This window comes from Emiliania huxleyi (assembly GCF_000372725.1).
Source record: "Emiliania huxleyi CCMP1516 chromosome Unknown EMIHUscaffold_20, whole genome shotgun sequence".
Taxonomy (NCBI): Eukaryota; Haptophyta; order Isochrysidales; family Noelaerhabdaceae; genus Emiliania; species Emiliania huxleyi.
This window is the reverse complement of record NW_005200600.1, coordinates 390,260-408,755: the sequence shown is the minus strand read 5'-3', so window position 1 is coordinate 408,755 and position 18,496 is coordinate 390,260. Positions and strand designations below refer to the sequence as shown.

At 66.1% G+C, this 18,496-nt stretch overlaps 5 protein-coding genes across 5 annotated transcripts; 2 read left to right on the top strand and 3 right to left on the bottom strand.

Moving 5' to 3' along the window:
- Window positions 1-1,996: 1,996 nt before the first annotated feature.
- Window positions 1,997-3,960, top strand: EMIHUDRAFT_434637 (hypothetical protein; the record flags this gene model as incomplete). Its single annotated transcript, XM_005781638.1, has 6 exons — window positions 1,997-2,510; window positions 2,783-2,836; window positions 2,907-2,967; window positions 3,243-3,292; window positions 3,473-3,536; window positions 3,649-3,960. Coding segments are annotated over 6 exons (936 nt in total), but the record flags the coding sequence as incomplete, so codon positions are not given.
- A 724-nt stretch (window positions 3,961-4,684) lies between these two features.
- Window positions 4,685-6,602, bottom strand: EMIHUDRAFT_99698 (hypothetical protein; the record flags this gene model as incomplete). Its single annotated transcript, XM_005781637.1, has 3 exons — window positions 4,685-5,773; window positions 5,853-6,185; window positions 6,231-6,602. 3 exons carry the CDS (start codon window positions 6,600-6,602, stop codon window positions 4,685-4,687), a joined length of 1,794 nt encoding a protein of 597 aa, XP_005781694.1.
- A 1,200-nt stretch (window positions 6,603-7,802) lies between these two features.
- Window positions 7,803-8,720, bottom strand: EMIHUDRAFT_99697 (hypothetical protein; the record flags this gene model as incomplete). Its single annotated transcript, XM_005781636.1, has 1 exon — window positions 7,803-8,720. One exon carries the CDS (start codon window positions 8,718-8,720, stop codon window positions 7,803-7,805), a length of 918 nt encoding a protein of 305 aa, XP_005781693.1.
- A 548-nt stretch (window positions 8,721-9,268) lies between these two features.
- Window positions 9,269-11,928, top strand: EMIHUDRAFT_203844 (Hypothetical protein; the record flags this gene model as incomplete). Its single annotated transcript, XM_005781635.1, has 3 exons — window positions 9,269-9,298; window positions 9,412-9,556; window positions 11,648-11,928. 3 exons carry the CDS (start codon window positions 9,269-9,271, stop codon window positions 11,926-11,928), a joined length of 456 nt encoding a protein of 151 aa, XP_005781692.1.
- An 810-nt stretch (window positions 11,929-12,738) lies between these two features.
- Window positions 12,739-16,902, bottom strand: EMIHUDRAFT_203843 (hypothetical protein; the record flags this gene model as incomplete). The annotated part of the gene is made up of 13 exons (XM_005781634.1): window positions 12,739-12,876; window positions 13,013-13,156; window positions 13,200-13,340; window positions 13,410-13,505; window positions 13,663-13,955; window positions 14,080-14,680; window positions 14,794-14,982; window positions 15,124-15,228; window positions 15,447-16,040; window positions 16,114-16,197; window positions 16,274-16,379; window positions 16,474-16,598; window positions 16,717-16,902. 13 exons carry the CDS (start codon window positions 16,900-16,902, stop codon window positions 12,739-12,741), a joined length of 2,802 nt encoding a protein of 933 aa, XP_005781691.1.
- Between the last annotated feature and the right edge of the window lie 1,594 nt (window positions 16,903-18,496).

Here is an 18,496-nt window from a genome sequence, read left to right as displayed (position 1 = left end):
AAGAGGCGTAGTGTCGACCCCTCGAGGTAGCCCTCCACCCGCGCGGCTGCTGCCTCTGGCCAGGCAGGAAGGGAGACCCACCAGCTCCGGCACCGCCGTCGGTGAAGGCGAGGGAGACGCCGTACACACCGAGAGTCGACGAGACCGACGCGGCGTAGCAGAGGGGCACCGCTGTCCTCCACCCCACCGCGAGCGGACCCGCAGGCGGTGCCCGAGGGCAACAAGTGTGTGCTCCGCCGGATGGGCACGGAGCGCTTGCGCGAACTCGAGCGGCGGTGTGTTGACGAGGGATGAGCAGGCGCTGAGGGAGGTAGAGGTGTGAGGTGTAGAGCGCTGTCGCTGGTTAGTAATAAATAAATAAATAAAACGGGCACGCCAAACGAGGGGTGGGAGAAGGACAGGGTCCCCACCTGCACGAGCAGGATCTTGTAAGGACTGCTAGCTGTCGCCCTTTAGGGCGACATGATGGTGTTTTGGCGCGAGGGGGGGCGTGCAAGTGGCTAGAATGCCTAGCGCCGTCGTCCTGGGGGGGACCCGTCCTGACCGGGGAGGGTGCCCGCCGGAATTCCGGCGGAGACTAGTACTCCAGTCGTGGTCCCATTCAGACGGACCTGCGCTCCCTCGTGTGCCTGCCGGGTTCTCTCCTGCTTTCTGGCGCATGGCTAGGCCAATCATTACGGTCCACGGGGACCACTCCAAGGACGAGGAGACGCGCCTCGGCGCTCTCTCCGACGACATGCGGTTCGACGTCTTGCAGCGTATAGGACAGGTTGCACCCGGCGGCACGGGGGCAGGCGCGGGCCTCCTACTGGTCGCTGGTTAGGTGGAGCACTTGGAGCACTTGGAGTGCAGTTAGTTGCCGCACGCCCAGGACCGGGGAGCTCAGAAGCGCACCCAGTTGGCCGGACGATTGGGATCGGGTTACCGGCTAGAGCGCGCCCGCCGGCGCGCTCTAGCCCTCGGGCTAGAGAGCCCTAGCCCCGGGGGTGCGCGGTCGCAGGGCCATAACACGGGTCTCCGAGGGTTGGCTCCGTGTACCGGGTTTCCCCTTAACTGCAGAACGCCGCCCCTCTACTCGGAGCTAAAGAATACTCTCCGAGGGATAGTACCGCGCTCCGGGTTTCCCCTAGCAGCAGAACGCACCCTCTACTCGGAGCTAAAGAATACTCTCCGAGGGTTGGACCCGCGTACCAGGTTTCCCCTTAACTGCAAGGACGCCCCCTCTACTCGGAGCTAGTGATACGGGGATACGTACCGCCCCCACGCGATCCCTTACTCGAAGATAATACGAGAATACGCAGCTGCGAGGCACCTATAAAGAAAAACAGCATGCTAACTTTCGGCGGCTAAAAAGCAAAGGACGGGCACTTTTGATCGGCAAAGCAAAGTTGGAGTAACGGCGACCGCGTTCGCAATGAAGTCGCCTGTCGAGCAGCTTCCGCGGCGCGCATGCGCCGCGGGGTTGACCGACAGCCGCGCCTCTCGCGCCTCCCGTGCCACGCGCGGCGACGCGCGCGCCGCACGCCACTCGCCGTGGCATGCAGTACAGTGCCACTGCAGCCTCGTCAACGCCGCACACAGAACCAGCAGGCTGCTCACCAGGCAGCACATTGCTGCACCGGCAAGCAGCGGAGGCCGTGGCGCTGCGGTGCCGCCTCCCTGTCCTGTCCACGGAGCAGGCACACGGCAGCATGGCCCTCCACCAGCTGCAGGAGGTGCGCGCCTCCCAGTGGAAGCACCAGATGCTCCCTCACCACCCGCAGCTTTGCGCAGCGCAGCGCACGGGCCACGCCACGCAGAGCTGACCCTCAGTCTGCCCAATAGGCTGCCTGCGGAAGGCCTGGCAGGTGCCCACTCGCCTCCTCGGCGGCCATGTCCTCCGCCCGGGCGAGCGAGCAGCGCAAGAGCGGAGGCGGATGCCATGCTTTGCGTAACGGATCCCGAAATTTTTTCGGTGGAAACACGGTAAATTCTTTTCTCACGCGCTCAGTGGGCGTCGCTTTGGGTCTTGGGTCTCGCTACCAATGTCTGCTCGCGCACGGGCGGGTCTCGCTTTGGGCGGCGCCGGCGCCGCGGTCGCCACGTCCTCCGGCTCCGGCTCCGACGGAGCGAGCGGCTGGCTCTCGAGCGCCATCCCGGACCTGCCGCAGCGCCTCTTTGGCGCGCTCACGGGCCGGTCAGCGCCGCCGCCGCCGCCGAATCCAGAGATCGCATCGTCGGTGGCGGCGACGCAGGCGGCGGTCGCCGCTCTCGACCGCAGCGTGCGGGCGCAGTCGGGCTCGCGCACCGCCGTCGTCGTCTTTGGCGCCGCGGTGGGCGGGCTCGGCCTCGCAATCTACACGTTCGGGTGGGAGCGGGTGGGTTGGGTCTCGGGGAGCCAGCTGAAGGCGGGACTCGAGGGCGTGCGGGCGTCGGTGGAGGCGATGCTCGCCCGCCTGCGGGAGGAGCTCCTCGCCCAGCTCGAGACTGTGCACGAGAAGCTGCGAGAGCTGACCGACTCGCTCGGCAAGGTGCGCGCGAGCAGAGGGCGGGAGGAGGGGCGGAGGGCGCTGAGGAGGAGGGGAGGGCGGTGAGAGGCGGGGAGGGGCGTGCGCAGGGAGGGGGGGGAGGTACACGGCGAGGAGGGGGGGAGGAAGGTACACAGGGAGGGAGGGCGCACACACCGTCGCGCCACAGCCCGCCAGGCAGGGGCGACGGGCGAGGGCCGCACAGTCCTGGGGCAGTCTTGGCGAAGCTCGGCCGACCTCGGCCGACCTCGGCCGACCTCGGCTCATCTGCTCAGGTCGGGGAGGACGTGGCCGAGGTGAAAAAAGACGTCAAGGCCGTCGGAGAGAATGCGCGCGCGCGCGCCGCTGGCGGGCTGCGCTCTGTGAAGAGGCGCCGTTCACGCGTCCAGACGTGCTCAGGTCAACGCGCTCAACCGGCGGATGAGCGTCGTGGACAAGCTCTCCAAGAAGGCAGCCGACGGCGCGCAGCTCCGCCTCCCTCGGCCTTCTGCTTCTGCCCGGACCCTTCTCCGACCCTTCTCCGACCCTTCTCCGACCCTTCTCGGACCCTCCACCGCCCTCGCCTCCTCCGCCTTCACCGCCGCCGCCCTCGCCGCCGCCGCCCTTGCCCCCACCGCCCAGCCCGCCGCCGCCAAGCCCACCACCGCCCAGCCCGCCGCCGCCCTCGCCGCCTCCGCCCTCGCCTCCTCCGCCCTCGCCGCCGCCTCCGAGCCCGCCTCGTCCCTCTTTCGACAGGCGTCGAGCTCCTGCTCTCTGTCGTCGCGACGTCGCCGATCGCGTCGCAGGCGCGGCGCCGCCCGGCACCACTGCCGACCGAGCCCTCCCTCCCCCCTCGCCCCTCGCCTTCTCTCTCCCCTCGCCCTCCTTTCTGCCCCTCTTCCCTCGCCCTCCCTGTCCCCATCCGCGGCCGCCCCCCACGGCCACGCTGGCCGCCCCCGACCCCGACCCCCCTCCGTCGCGCGCAGGCCTCGCCCGCCACCGCCGCCAAGCTCAGCGCCTTTGCGCGCACCGACGCCGCCAAGGACCAAGGCGATCTCCCCCCCCCCCCCCTCGCCCCCCCCGCGCCTCGCCCCTGCCCCATCTTGCGGACACCTCTTGTGGAGAGGGGGCAGCGTTGACCTCTTCCTCTCCTCACGCTAAGGCGACGCGGACGCCGCCTCTTCCGCCGCCTCTTCCGGAGGCAAGCCCACGCTCGACCACCGGCAGCCTGTCCAGGCCAACTGACGGGTCGCTGCTGCCCCAAAGAGGCTGCAGCCGCGACTTTTGCGTTTGGAGCCGTGCGCTGGCCGTGCGCGGCCGATCGCAGCACTCGCGTGGTACCACTGTCTCTGTGAAGTGTCCAGTGTTGGCAGTGCCGTGGGAGGGTGGCAGTGCCAGTGGCACTGGCAGTGTGCAGTGGTGGTAGAGCTAGAGGGGCCTCTGAGTATCAATTTCTTTTTCTGACTAACACTACAAAAAAAATTGTTCCAGTCTTAGCCAGCAAAAGGGAGCACACACGACTTAGCAAGTCCGCACTAGCGACTGCCACTCGCCTAACCATGCCTTGTCACAAGTGCTCTCCCAATCGCGTACAGGCACACACACTCCGCCTGTTCTCACTGAGTATCTCACCCAAACACTCTGACTAACACTACGTAAGAGCGGTGGCCGGTGCCCCGCCATCGTAAGGACAGTGGCGGTGCTATAGCGCAAGGGGTACTTGGAGCACTTGGAAGTGGTGCTTTATTTCTTTATTTTCCCGGTGGTAGCTCGTAGCTGGTACCTGTGACGCTGTGGGCTGTGCGAGCTGTGTTAGTGCCAGCAGTGGCAGTGCGCGCCAGTCCCGTGCCCCGTGTTGTGCGAGGGAGTCTTCCGTAAATTCTTACAGTTGGGTTAAGATCCGTTAGCGGGAGATCGGCGGAATTCCTAGCACACATTCGCACAAATAGAGTACCTCCCCCCACAACCTACTTATCAGTTCGCGCTGACTTCTATGAACACTGCGCCCGAAGTGGGGTCACCTCTTACTGAACCTGATGCAGTGCTCCCGCAGGACTCCACTCACGGCGCCTTGTCTCTTTTCACCGTGGCTTGCAGCGCTCCAGCGAGAACGCTTGATGGTCGATTGAGTTGCCACTCTCCCTGCCGCCGCCTCTGCTCCTGCTTGGTGGCGACATGCCAAGGACGTCGGATTGCGCTCAGTCCGTGGCCGAGGCGTCGCCAAAGACTGGCGGTGAGGCCGACGAGACTGTTTGCTCCTCTCCGTCGAAGCGCGAGAAGGCAAAGCGCGTCGCGTATGGTCCCAGCACCTCGTACATGGCCGCCTCGCCCTGGATGGCGCCCTCCGCCATGGCTGCAGTCTTGTAGTAGCCTGTCGCCGGGTACTCATCCGTCTTGCCGTTCCTCGCGCTCGACCAGGAGAACGACTGCCCCACAATACCGTGGGGGAGGCTGCGACTCGCTGCATCGCCGTGCGACTTGAAGTCGACGTCGAGCCGGTGCGTTGGGCCGGAGAGGCGGTCGTAGACGGCGTTGCCGCGAGCGATGATGGTCCAGTTGCCGAGCGAGAAGGTTGCGCTCGACAGGTCGACCTTGATGCTCAGCTCCTCACACGTCTTGACGCCACCAGGACCAAGGTTGAAATGGTGTCCGCCGCACGAGCCGCCGATCATCCGCCAGCCCCAGTTCGCGTCGTTCAGCTTCGACGCCCAGAAGGAGACGTTGGCCCATTTGCGTTTCGTCCCACCGACGCGCGCCACGATGTGCGCCTCAGTCATGAAGGACCCGTCCACCGTCAGCTTGCCGCCGTGCAGCTTGAAGGAGGCCGCCTCGGTCTTCACGTTCACCGCCAGGTTGGGCGCAGACAAAAAGTTGTAAATCTGGTTGTCGCGGCCGCGGAAGTCAGCGCGGCCCCCGTGGGCAAAGTGGAGGTGGGGATCCTGCTCGCCGTAGGCATAGCTGTACTGCAGCCTACGCCGCGCGCGCCCCTCCACCTCGGCCTTCGTCAGGCAGCGGGAGGGGTCGGCGGAGCCCTCGCAGCAGCGGGGAGGCAGCTTAGGGAAAGTGTGCTCGGCGAAGGTTGGCAGCTCGCGCGCGACGACGTCGCATGCCCCACGCGTCGATGTGTCCGCCTCGGCCGCCATGTAGGCCTGAAGGAGCACGTCGCTCACGAAGCGCGGGCGGGCCGACGCGCCGAAGCCGTGCGACTCCATCGACCTGTCCTCTGCCCACTGCCAAGTGTTGCCGGCGTGGCCGCCATGGCGCGTGTAGACGGAGGGGACCGCAACCTGATGCGAGAGACCACACACACACTCAGCACATGCGGGTTGGGCGAGGCCACTTCAAGCCGTTGGGCGAGGCGACTACATGCTCAAGCAGGGCTGCGAGCGGGCAGCAACGAGCGGAAGAGTGGCAGGAGCAACAGAGCTTGGTGAATGCGCGCGCCGTTGCAAGTTGCTCGCAGCTCGAGAGGCCGGCTTGGATGAGTCCAATGTCCTCGCCGAGGGAGACGTTGGGGAACAGGCCGAGTGCGAGCGCCGAGCTCTTCTTGTACGCCAGCGAGGCGGGCATCACCTGCGCCGCGCCGCTCTTCTTGACAGAGTACCACTGAGGAGGACCGCCAGCCGCATGAGCTGCCGCGTGCGAGTAGACGAGGGCGCTCATGCGAGCTGTGTTGTCGAGGAGGGGGGCAATCTGGGCCTCGATCCGCGTCGGGTCGTACAGATCGTCGTCGTCTCAGTGCACCAGGATCTCGCCACGTGCAGTGAGCACAGCTGCATTTCGCTTCTCGCCGACTGTGGCCCGATGGTCAAACTGGACAACCCGCACGTCGAGGAGATTGGCGGAGGATGGGGTCGTGAACGAGGACGCGGGGTGGACGTGGAGCCTCGGCTCGCGGCTCAAATCGACGGGTGTGCCGTCCACCACCAGAACCACCTCGAGGTTTGGGTACGACTGCTCGTGGATCTGCGCGAGCGCGAGCTTGAGGTACTCAGGCCGGCCGCATGTCACGAGCACAACGCTAACCAGCGGTTTGCTGTGGATTCCAGTGACTTGAGCCGCCGCCGTGAAGGCGCACGCCAGGGCTAGGAGCAGGAATGAAACCGCGCGGTGCATGTCAAAAGGCGTTCTCCCTGACGGTGAGGTCAATTCCAGGCGGTGCCCACTCCCCATAATCGAAACTTGTGGGGTGTCACGGCCAGCCACAGGCCGTGTTTCGTGCGAGGTTCAAAGACAACCGGAGATTCAGGACGCGACATTGCAATTTGCATTGGCCGCGCGTTTTGCCCACCCCGCAGTGTCCGATCTGCCGCCGCACCCTGGCCCGCCCGCCCGTCGCACCCAGCTCCAGCATTGCGCAAGGACGACCGGCACCGGTCCGCGCCACTGTCATAGCCGAGAGAGAGCCCGGGAGGGGACCGCCAGCTCGCACTTCCCCAGCTCTTCACGGCCCGAGGTAAGCCACACACCTCGCTACTCCCCAGAACTTGCTCGGAACCTTCCGGGCGCGTAGTCGGGCCGGGGCCCGGCACGGTTCACACGGCGTTGACGGAGCGTGGCATCCCCCCCTCCCCCATCCCCAGGGCCTCCAGGGCTCACACCTCAACCTCTCACAGACTAAAGAAAGAAAGAAAGAAAACACACAACCCAAGGGAGGGATGGGAGAACGGCACGCCGCCACCACACAGGGATTTCTCACAGACTAGCGCGCAGCGCCATGGCAGGCATTTTCTTCTCAACAACAAGTTTTGTGAAACTAGGCGCCGCGGCCGGGGACGGGGGGCGGCGGCCGCGTGGGGATGGACCCCGACGAGGCCCGCCGCTTCGTCGACCCGCGCAACCTCGGCGACTTCTCCTCGTCGGCACAGGACGCCTATGTCGGCCGAGGGCCGTCGGCGCGTACGCCGTCGTCGCGGCGGTGGTTTTGATGGACGCACAGCCGGGCCCGGAGTCGTATCTGACTCGTCGTACGTAGTTGTGGCCTCGAGCGAGGCGCGCGCTTGAGACGCCACACACCGCTCAGGCTCGTCAGAATGATCCTCTCTCGCTCCGGCGGCGCGGGACAGAGGTCAGACTCAGAGCGCTCCCAGAGCGCATGTGAGCGCTGATCGCCGCATAGTTGCTCGAGTTTCCCTGACAGTAGCTCTGAACGCGAAGCGCGTGTGGAAAATAAAAATAGCAATATGTGACTCCTTATCGGCATCGCAGGAAACCCCGATATAGAGTGTGTCTCTGCAAGTGGCATTGCGATCTCCAACTCCATGTGATTGAGGAATGAGGAGACGCTCAGTCGAGGGCGCGCGGCGGCGCGCACGCTCAGACAGCCCCGGTGAGGAGGCACAGCCCGATGGCGGCTGCGGCGCCCACGAGCGTGTTGATGAAGTTGACCACCTCGTTGGTGAGCCAGCCGAGGCCCTGTTTGCCCTGCGCCGTCGCGCCGATGATCGACTCGACGTTGTTTGCGATCCACGCGGCAAGTACCGTCGGCAGCGCCGCCGCCGGCGGCATCAGGCCGCTCCCCACCCCGTAGCCGGCTAGTATGAGCGAGCCACCGACGCCCGCGAGGGTCCCCTCCAGTGAGACAGCCCCCTCGGTGCCCGGGGGCACGCGCCGGAAGGTGGTGCTGAGGTAGGTGGTGCGGCCATAGGCCTTGCCTATCTCGGAGGCGAAGGTATCGCCCAGCTTGGTCGCGAGCGACGCCACCACGCCAACAAGCAGCGCCGGCGGCGACAGCGCTACCGCGGCCCGGCCGAGCACCGCCCGCCGGTACGCGAGCGCGCAAAGGGCGGCGGTCGCCGCCGATCCCCACACGTTTTCGGGGCCGCGCCGGCCGCCGCGGCCCTCGGAGATGCCGAGCGCCTCCTTCTTCGCGCGGCCCACCTTTGTCACCGCGGAGCCACACAGCAGATAGGCCACGCCCGCCACGAAGCCGCGCCAGCCGAGTGTGGACCAGAGGATGACGCCGAGCGCCCAGGCGTGGGCAAAGCCCGACGGCGTTAGCATGCGCTCGGATGCGCCGCTGGCGCCGAACGCGCCGAAGAGCACGGTGTTGAGCGCCACCGCCTCGGGCAGCAGCCCGGCTGGCAGCAGCCCCGCCGGGAGCAGCGTGGTCGGAGGCAGGGCAAGTGCGGTGGGATGCGTCGACCGCAGTGCCGCGTGCACGGGCGGCGGGGAGAGGACGCGTACGCGGGGTGCTGTGAAGAGAGCGGAGGCTCCAACAGCCAGCAGCCACATGACTTGCGCAGACAGAACTCACTCAGCGCCGCGCGAAAAGAATTTCCTCGGGCCACGCCTTAAGGTAGCTGCAAACCCTTGGCGCACGCATATCTTGGATGGCCGGCATGGGGCCTGACGCGTCGCCCATGCTTGCCATGTGCGAGTAGATGGTAGAATGCACTAATAGGCACGTCGCGCAAGGTCGGGATCGCAAGTTATGCCCGCATCAAGCGCCGGTTCAGAGTCGTCCAGAGTCGTGGCACACACGCCGTGGCAGGCCGTGTAGCCACTGAGATGGCCTTATGACGACCCCATTTCGACATCGTCCCTAAGGCCTCTGCTCATGAGCTCCATGCGGGAATCACTGGCTCAACCAACTGATCACAAATTCCCACGATATCTCACAAAGCGCCAAAATTCTTAGAATGCGTTCAAATGCCATGATATGTGCGATATGCACATAATGAAAAAATGCAAAAAATGTGCATGGGCAAAAACCACACGCATTTTTGGGCAAGAACCACAACACACCCCTCAAACGACACTGTGGCGTAATCCTCTCATATATGGCTAAATATTTACCGAGCCGTTTTAAAGTTCCACCGCTACGACTGGAGATATATCGAGATTTGGTCCTCAGGACCCTTATGAAGCAAAAGGGTTAAAAGGAGGAGTATCGTCATTTTGTTATCTGCCCCCGGCACCCAAGGGCCAGCACCCCAACTTTGCTGCACGCCGTCTGTTCGTCCTCGCCGTCCTCGCGACGCCCTCGCACGCCGCCTCTCGCCCCCGTACGCGGCGCGGGGGTGCACTCATCGACACGCGCAACCGCGCCGACTTCCACATCAATGGATGTCGAGAAACTCGAGCTGCCGCTGCAGCGCCTTCATGCGCGCGTAGACGTCGGGCGCCGCCTTGGCGGGCGCGGCGGCGGCGGCGGCGGGCGCGTCCGACATCTCGACGTCCTTGTGCGCCCCCACCGCAACCGGCTGCTCGACGGAGAGCATGGCCGCCCCTCGGTGAAGAACCCACCGCGAGGCGTCTGGCGGCCGGCGCCTCGAGTTTTATTTCTTTTAGTAGGACTCCCAGTGAAATTCTTTAGTGCGCGCCCCGCCCCATCCACTCTACACCTTCGATGCCCCGTGCCGCTTCGCCGCCGGAGTTGCCAGAGAAGGGAGTTGCCGGAGTTGCCATCGCGGAGACCGGCCATGTGGGAAGACTTTCCCAGGTGGTTGGGACCGCGGCTGAGCAAGGCGACGAAGCGGTGCTGCTGGCGTGGCTTGAGAGCGGCGGGCGGGTCAACGCGACTTGCGGGGTAGGCGATGTGCGCGGCGTCACCGCGCTGATGCTTGCCGCCGCCAAAAGCCACGAGCGGGTGGTTGAGTTGCTGCTGCGGCGCGGTGCGGAGGTCGAGCTGCAGAACAGCGACGGCGTCACCGCGCTGATGCTCGCCGCTTGCCACGGACACGAGCGGGTGGTCGAGCTGCTGCTGCAGCGCGGCGCGGAGATCGACAAGCAGAACAGCACCGGCCGCACCGCGCTGATGAACGCCGCCCAGCATGGCAACGAGCGGGCGGTCGAGCGGCTGCTTCAGCGCGGCGCGGAGATCAACCTGCAGAACAACACCGGCCGCACCGCGCTGATTATCGCCGCCGCCAAAGGCCACGAGCGGGTGGTCGAGTTGCTGCTACAGCGCGGCGCGGAGATCAACAAGCAGACCTGCAAAGGCGATACCGCGCTGATGGTCGCCGCCGCCAAGCGCCACGAGCGGGTGGTCGATATTCTCTTGCAGCGCGGCGCGGAGATAGACAAGCAGAACAGCAAAGGCTACACCGCGCTGATGTTCGCCGCCAGCCAAGGCCACGAGCGGGTGGTCGAGCTGCTGTTGCAGTGCGGCGCGGAAATCAACAAGCAGAACAGCAGCGGCTGGAACGCGCTGATGGTCGCCGCCGGGCAAGGCCAGCCCGCCATCGTGCTCCGCCTGCTGCGGGCGGGCGCGGAGGCGAAGCTGCGCTCTGAGGACGGCAAGACAGCGCTGCAGTTCGCCAGGGAGAAGGGCCACGCCGCGTGCGTCCAGGCCTTCCGGCAGCACGTCGCGGAGGTGACTGCGGCCCAGCGCGAGGCGGCGGCGGGCGGTGCGGGCGGCGCTTCCTCGGGCGAGGCGGCGGCGGTAGGGAGCGCGGCGGCCTCTTCTAGCTCGCTGGGCAGCCTTCCCGAAGAGGCCGCGAAAGCAGCTCTCGAAGGCGACGAGGCGGCGCTGCTGGCGTGGCTCGACAGCGGCGGGCAGGTCAACGCGACTTGCTGGGCGGCCGGTGTGAGCGGCATCACAGCGCTGGCGCTAGCCGCCCAGGAGGGCCACGAGCGGGTGGTCGATCTGCTGCTGCAGCGCGGGGCGGAGATCAACCTGCAGAGCAGCAGCGGCTGCACCGCGCTGCTGTGCGCCGCCATCGAAGGCTACCCCGCCATCGTGCTCCGCCTGCTGCGGGCGGGCGCGGACACGGCACTGCGCTCTGAGAACGGCAAGACAGCGCTGCAGTGGGCCAAGCTGAAGGGCCACGCCGAGTGCGTGCGCGTCATCGAGGAGCATGCAGCGGCGAGGGAGGCGGTGAGAGCGGCGGCAGAGGCGGAGGCGTCGCGGAATGCTGAGGCGAAGCGCCGCGCGCTCGTGCACGAAGCGAAGCGTGCCGCGCGTGAGCGCGCCGACCGCGCCGCCCAGGAGCTGCTGGCGGAGGAGGAGGCGGAGAAGCAGGCGGGGGAGCGCGCCAAGGAGAGCAAGAAGGGGAAGAAGAAGAAGAAGAAGGGGAAGGGTGGCGGAGGCGGCGCTGGCCCGTCGCAGGAGCCCGAGGATGAGGCAGCGCTGGCGGCGGCGGAGGAGGCGGAGTTGGCGGCGGCGCTCGAGGAGAGCGCGAGGCTGGGGGAGGAGAGGCGGGCGCCTGACGAGCAAGCGTCGTCCTCTTTGGCTGCAGAGAGGCCGCCTTCGGTGGAGGAGGAGGAGCCGCCGGCCGACTTCATCTGCCCGATCACGACCGAGGTCATGAGCGACCCGGTGATGGCGGCGGACGGGCATGCTTACGAGCGGTCGGCGATCGAGCGCTGGCTCGCGACCAAGTCGACGAGCCCGATGACGGGCGAGGAGCTCCAGCACACTTGCCTCGCCAATCATCACATGCTCCGCCGAATGATTCGAGAGTGGGGAGAGACGCACTCGGCACGGAGTAGGGAGTAGAAGCGGAAGGGAAAGTGAATCTTCACGACCTCTCCGAGGAGAGCCTCTCCTCGCCTGAAAAAAACAGGATTGCCCAAACTGTCTCGCGACAATAAGAGCGCCCTACCCTACCTATGCGGGCGCCAACCGCCAGCTCCGTGCCTACCTACCCGGGTACCTACGGCTCTACCTACCTATTCCGCCAGGCCGCGGAAGCGAAAAACACCCTTTGAAATCCGCTGTGAAAAGGCTCGCAGCCCCGCCGCGGGCGCAGAGCTTGTATCGCGCTTTCAGCGCCGCTCGCAGCCCGCCAGAGAATCCGTAGCTATCGCAGCAAATCCCTGTGTCGCGTTGTCCACTGTTCAGCTACATTCATCCCGCGACAGCGCGCACGCAGTCTTCTGTGACCCACCCACCTCTCCCTTGTGTTTTGTCTTGGGGAGGGGCTTCTCCTGCGGAGTCGTGCGTGCGCAGGGCCCCTCTTTGCTTTCTTCTACTCCCTACTATCATCTCGTTCCCGTCCTACCAGAGAATAACCCGATGCCGATCATCTAATTACGATCATCCGGCCCGCTGGGTGCGCTTCTTAGCTCCCCGGCCCTGGATGTGAGGTTACTAACTGCACTCCAAGTGCTCCGAGTGCTCCAAGCGCACCCTCTCACGACACTTGCAAAGAATTTACTACGGCCAACACTAGGCACGGCACTGGCGCGCACTGGCACTAAGACGATAAGAATTTGCCGTACCCACAAAGCGCGGCGAGTGACGACAGCGGGGAGCCGAGAGGGAAGAGCACGAGTGCAGGTAGCGTGCATCGCTCGAGACCACATCTCACGTTCCGCCCTCCATCTTGCACCGCATCGCCGTGAGGATCTCCCGGGCGGAGGGCAGGGGCGCCCCTTGCGCCGCCGCCGCCAACACGCAAGAGCGGCGCGACCCGCCCCACCGCTCAACGCACACGGCGGCGAGCTGGTGGGTGGGCTCGACCGGACCGGATGACTGTGAGGTCCTCACCTATTATGGCAACGTGAGACAAATGCCGGGTGAGGGCCAGCCTTGTCGATGGTGAGTTGTGTGGCCCTCCCGCCTCAAGAGTCGGCCAAACCGTGCGCGCCGCCTCGGCCGTCTCTGCGGCGCGCTCGTCCGCCTTGGGGTCGGCCGAGTGCAGCAGCTCGAGAACCAAGCCCAGCCGGGCGATGGTGGCTCGCTCAAGCGCCTCGGCGAGCAGCTCCGCCCTGTTGGCGATCGCCTGGTTGAAAGCAGGACGGTAAACAGCGGCTCACCAAAGAAACCCGGTCTCCCTTCGTGGCGATCGCCAGCCCGATCGGCGTCAGGTCGTCGCCGCTCTTTTGCAGCAGCAGCTCCTCGGGCAGTGCGGCACACAATGCGCATGCCGTGGCGTGCGATCCGGAGTCGACGGCCTCGTGCATCACCTGTTTGCAGGGTGCAGGCGTGTAGTGAGGCGGAGTTACAGCGAGCACCGAATCCCTTCGTCTTCTCACCGTGCGGCGCGCGTCCGACTGGTGCACGGCGTGTCGCTTGACGGCGGCGCGGGGCGTCGCGGCAATCAGAGCGGTGAGGAGCTCGGAGTCGACGCCCTGCGGCAGAGAAGGGCGGTCGGAGGGTGAGTGGAGGGGTGTGGTGGGGTGGTGGGGTGGTGGGGGGGGTCATGGCAGCACAACGCGCGGAGGTGAACGAACGGACACGCAGTACAGGAGGAGGTGCGTTGGTCAATGCACGACGGAGGGAGCTCACTTGCTGGTCGATGACCCGCCACAGCAGCGACGGCGTGCCCGAAACGTCGGCAAGCAGCGCCGCCGCGCCTAGATCCCCGTCGGCGAGCGCGCCGTCCAGCTCCGCATCGAGCGCCGCCCGCGTCGCCGGCAGAAGCATCGGCAGTGCCCCGGCCTGGCCGGCGATGGCGGCACGGCGGAGCGCGGAGCGGCCCGCGCCGTCCCGCATCTCAGGGTCGGCGCCGGCCGAGAGCAGCGCGTTGATCGTCTCGGCGTCGCCAGAGTCTGCGGCCCAATGGATCGGCGCGGCGCCGCCTAATGTGCAGGTTCAGAGGGCTGGGGAATGGTTAGACGTGGGTGGGAAAAGTGGAGGCTTGTCTCGACGCGCCATCCTCGCCGGCCCCGGCATCGACGCTAGCCCCAGCGGAGAGCAGCGCACGTGCGCACGTGACCGAACCCGCCGCGGCCGCTGCGCTGAGTGGAGCCAGAGGGATTTCCTCAGAAGGCGACGCTCCGCTGCCTTTCCCGCGGGAGCTCGTGGACGGTCCCGCTGGAGCCCCCTTGGAAAGTAGCAGCTCGACGAGCTGCAGCGACCCCGCGAGCGCGGCAGCGGCGAGCGGCGCGCCAAGCGGGACCCGTGCGGCATTGGCACGTGAGACGAGTGACGCAGGCAGAGCCACATCGCCTCCGCCCGAGGCAGTGGCACCGGCGGCGAGGAGGTGCGTCGCGGCGGGGGCGTCGTCTCTTGCGCACGCGGCTGAGAGTGCCAAGCTGCCCAGCCGGACCACACCGCCGATTGCAGCGAAGCTCCTCTCAATTTCCTCGTACGCCTTGGCATCGCCGGCAGCCGCCGCCGCGATGCCCGACGCCACCTCCAGCCCGCACCGCCCGTCCACGTCGCACGCGAGGGCGAGGAACGCCGCCGAGGATAGACCGGTGGGCGCCTTTGTGAGCGGCGGCCCCACCTCGCCGCTGCCCACGGCATAGGTGGAGGCCGGCTCGGCGGTGGGGTTCTCAGCACTGCTAGCGACGGGGGGTTCCTGCGGCCAGGCGAGCGGAGTCCCGATGCACGCGCCTCCAGTCAGGGGAAGGGGGGTAGCTGCGTGCGGCGCGCCTTAAGATTGGAGTCGGCCGCAACAAGAAGCGCCACGACCGTTGCCCGCTCCTCCGTCGCCTCCAGCGCCGCCCTGTTCGTCGAGAGGGCCTCCGGCCGCCGTGCGGCGCGAGATGGCCGGCGATGGTGCTTGCCCGCAACAGCGGGCACGGGCGGTGCCCCCGGCAGCAGGGCGTACAGCAGCGCGCAGCGTCCGTCCTCGTCGCAAGCGGCCACAGCAGCGCCCGCCTGGTGTGGCCGTGGGCGATGCGGAGCGGGTGGATTTGGGTTTGGCCTGTGACAGCTGCGAGCGCAGACGGGGGAGCAAAAGCTTGCTGGGCAGGCATCAATCCCCGTGCAGAGACGTTGGACCGTGTGCTAAGCGCACACCTCGAGGAGAGCGGAGACACATGCCGCACAAGGCCGTGCGGCCGCAAGCATCAGTGCTGTCGCGCCAGCAGCATCATGCGCCATCAGCCGCGCTGTCGCCGGAGACTTGTTATCGCCGCCGCTGCTGCCGCGGGGACGGGCAGCCAGCAGCTCGCCAAGCTACGGCAGGGAGAGAGAGAGAGAGAGAGAGAGAGAGAGAGAGAGAGAGAGAGAGAGAGAGAGAGGTGAGACGCACGCTTCGTGAAGGGGGGGGGGGGGGGGAGGAGATGTCCGAGTGACGAAATTGCGTGTGTATCGGACGTGTCGGCAACGTCTCCCCTCACCGATGACGAGTGGCCGTACGCCGCCGCGAGCATCAGCGCACAGCGGCCGTCCTTGTCCACCGCGTCTCGCCGCGCGCCGGCGCGGAGCAAGGCGGAGAGCAATGCAGCGGGCGCGCCGCTGGCTGCCGCCGCGCCGAGTGGTGCCCGCCTGTGCGCCCCCTTACGCTCGAGGTCCGCCCGCGCCGCGAGAAGCATCCGCACGCACGCGCCGTAGTCGGCCGACGCTGCGTGGCGCTGCGAGTGCGATCCCGACGCGACGGCCATACGGCCGAGCGCGTGTGTAGCGAGAGCGGGGAGGAGCGCCTCGCCGCCACGCTGTGCCTTGAGAGTTGCAAGAAGCAGGGTGCTATTCTCGGATCGCCCGGCAGCCAGCGCCCGGTCCAGCGGCCTCCCACCGCTGCCATCGGCTGCTGCCATCGCCCGCGCTGCCGTTGGGTGCGCGAGGGCCCGCCGGAGGATCGGCGCGCTCGCCCACTCCGAGGCGATGTGCAGGGGCGTGTCGCCGGCGTTGTCACCTCTGTCGTCGGCCGCTGCGAGGGACGACCCTCGGTCGAGCAGCAGCTCGAGAGCGGCGTCCAATGCGTCGGCAAACGCCTGGTTGAAGGGGTAGCGGTTACGGCCGAGAACCCGAGAGCGGCAGCGATGGGCGAGAGGGCAGACTATGGACCTGCCGTGCCGCCTCGTCTGCCTGCCCCAGCCTGGCAGCACCGAGGGCGGTGGCGAGGACGGTACGCCCTTCACCGTCGCGTACCTGATTCCGGAATAAGGTGGGGCAAGGTGCACGGTCTCGATGCGGTACATGGTGGCAGATGGTGTGCGGTGCGGACCTGGTCCAGCCCCGCCCGCTTGGTATCCGTCAGCAGCATCTGCCTCAGCGCCTCGAGAGCGAACTGAGGCTGGACGCCGAGCAGGCCGGCAGCACTGTGCAGGGGCCTGCAGACACTCGTGGACACGTCACTGACATGCACAGTGACAGTGGCGGTGCGGGCAGAGTGGCCGTGTGTGAGGGGAGGGGAGCGGACCGCACGTGTCCTCGTCGTGGAGGGCTTCGGGATTGGCGCCCCTCTCGAGCAGGGCGCTGACGGCGGGAAGACTGCTGTGCTGAAGCGCGAGGATTAGCACGCCGCCCAACGCCGCTCCCGTGATGCCCGCCTCGTCGCATGGGTAAAATAAGGCTGATGCGAGGCGGAATCGATCTACATCTCCATGCTCAGAATCCCGCGTCGCATTGAAAGTGAAGGGCTTGGTGCGCATGGGTAACTCTGCTAACCTCTTCGAGCAGTTTGAGCAGCGCTGGAATGTCCCCTTCCTCGAGCGCCCGCTCCGCGCTGTCCCGAAGATCGCTGTCCAGCGGGGCGGTGGCAGGGCTGGCGGGGTCGGCGAGCGCGAGGTCGGCGAGCACGGCAGACTCGTCCGGGGCGTATGTTGCAATGGCGGGCAGGCCGAGCTCCGACATATACACAGGTGTATGTGGCCCAACCGTTGGTGCGGACGACGTCCGTGAGTGTTCGTTACAAACTCTTGATTTTCTCTCTCTCAGTAGGCAAGGAGAGTTGGAGTATTTTCTTACTTCTACTTCGCGGAGGCTGTCCAGATACTGGGATACTTCGCAGCAGGCCTCGAATACTGGGATACTGTGAAAGATTTCCCTGTGAGATATGGCGCAGTAATAATACTTCAATACTCCGAGTTGGTACCGCAGATACTTCGATACTCGTGTTGACGCACCCGGTGAGTATCACAGTACTCGATCCACGCCGGCGAAGTATCCCAGTATCACAGAGCTAAATGCCAAGTAATAATACTGCAATACTGGGCGCTACTTGGTCCTCCAGCCCCGCCGAGTATCCCAGTATCCGCATCAGAGATGGCCAGTATCCAGCAGTATCCCGCAGTATCCTGCAGTATCCTGCAGTATCCCAGTATCCGGGGTCGGCCCTCGAGCGATGCATTGCACTGCGGCCGCAGTCGCACGTCCAGCAGCGGGATGCGAGGCAGCAGCTAGGTGGGGAGGGATTGAGCCAATTGAGCAGCGTGGGCAAGCGAAGACTGCCGTAAAGTGTGTGCCCGCGCCCTGCCGGCGCAATGGTGTAAACGCGTGTGCAAGGGCTGGCGGGGTGGGGAAGGCGGCAACGGAACGAGGTGGGCGAAGACGGCTGAGGCGCCAGTGCTGGAACTGAGGGAGAGTGTCGTGGCAGTGCACTGGTGCTGGTGCTGTGTGGAGAGGAAGACCCACATCGGGGAGGCGTCACGGCCAACATTGAGCGCAGCAAGGTGGTCACGTCCTGCGGCGCACGCACAGGAATCATAGTATATCACACAGCAGCTGTGCCGTAAAAGGGTCCCAGAGCTATCTCGGTGGCTAGGGGCGCTGGATTGGCTGGGCGCGTCAGCTCCCACAAGCGCACTGCATGCGATATCAACGTTGTGATGCAGCGTCAGCCTTGGCAATTGAAGCTTGGCGCCGGCACGCAGGAGCACCAGCGTCTGCAGCGCTTGAATGGCGTGTGCAAACTTTTGCATCTCAGGCGGCCGAGCGTCGCGGCGCCCTCTCGCAAGTGCTGTGACCCAGGGAGGGCGCGTGAAAGTGATAGAACGGTCGAAAAGTTCGAGAGCGTCATTCATGTCGCCGAAGTTCCTTCGATGTCTCCTCCCGCCAACCCCAACCAGCCCCGCACGACCCCAATCGGCCGCACACCGCCACACAGCAGGCTCTGGTGACCGACACAACTCTTTGCTTGGCGCCGGACCGTCTCGAGTGAACCCACCGGTGTGGGCGCCGCCGCTGAGCATCACGGCAAACGGGTGACGGACCTACACATAAACTGAATCACCTCGGCCGACCATGCCGCTGCGGCCGACGATGTCGGATGCTCTCGAGCACTCTCCAGCGCCGGGCGCGGTCCTGACACAGCCGGCCGTGCTTCACCGCCGCTGTTCAGCTCGGCGGCAGAAATGGCAGCGGATACGAGCTCTTTACCGACTACCGAGCGGCAGTCGGAGAACTCGTGAGCTTCCACACATCACAACTCCTGCCGATGCATTCTGGA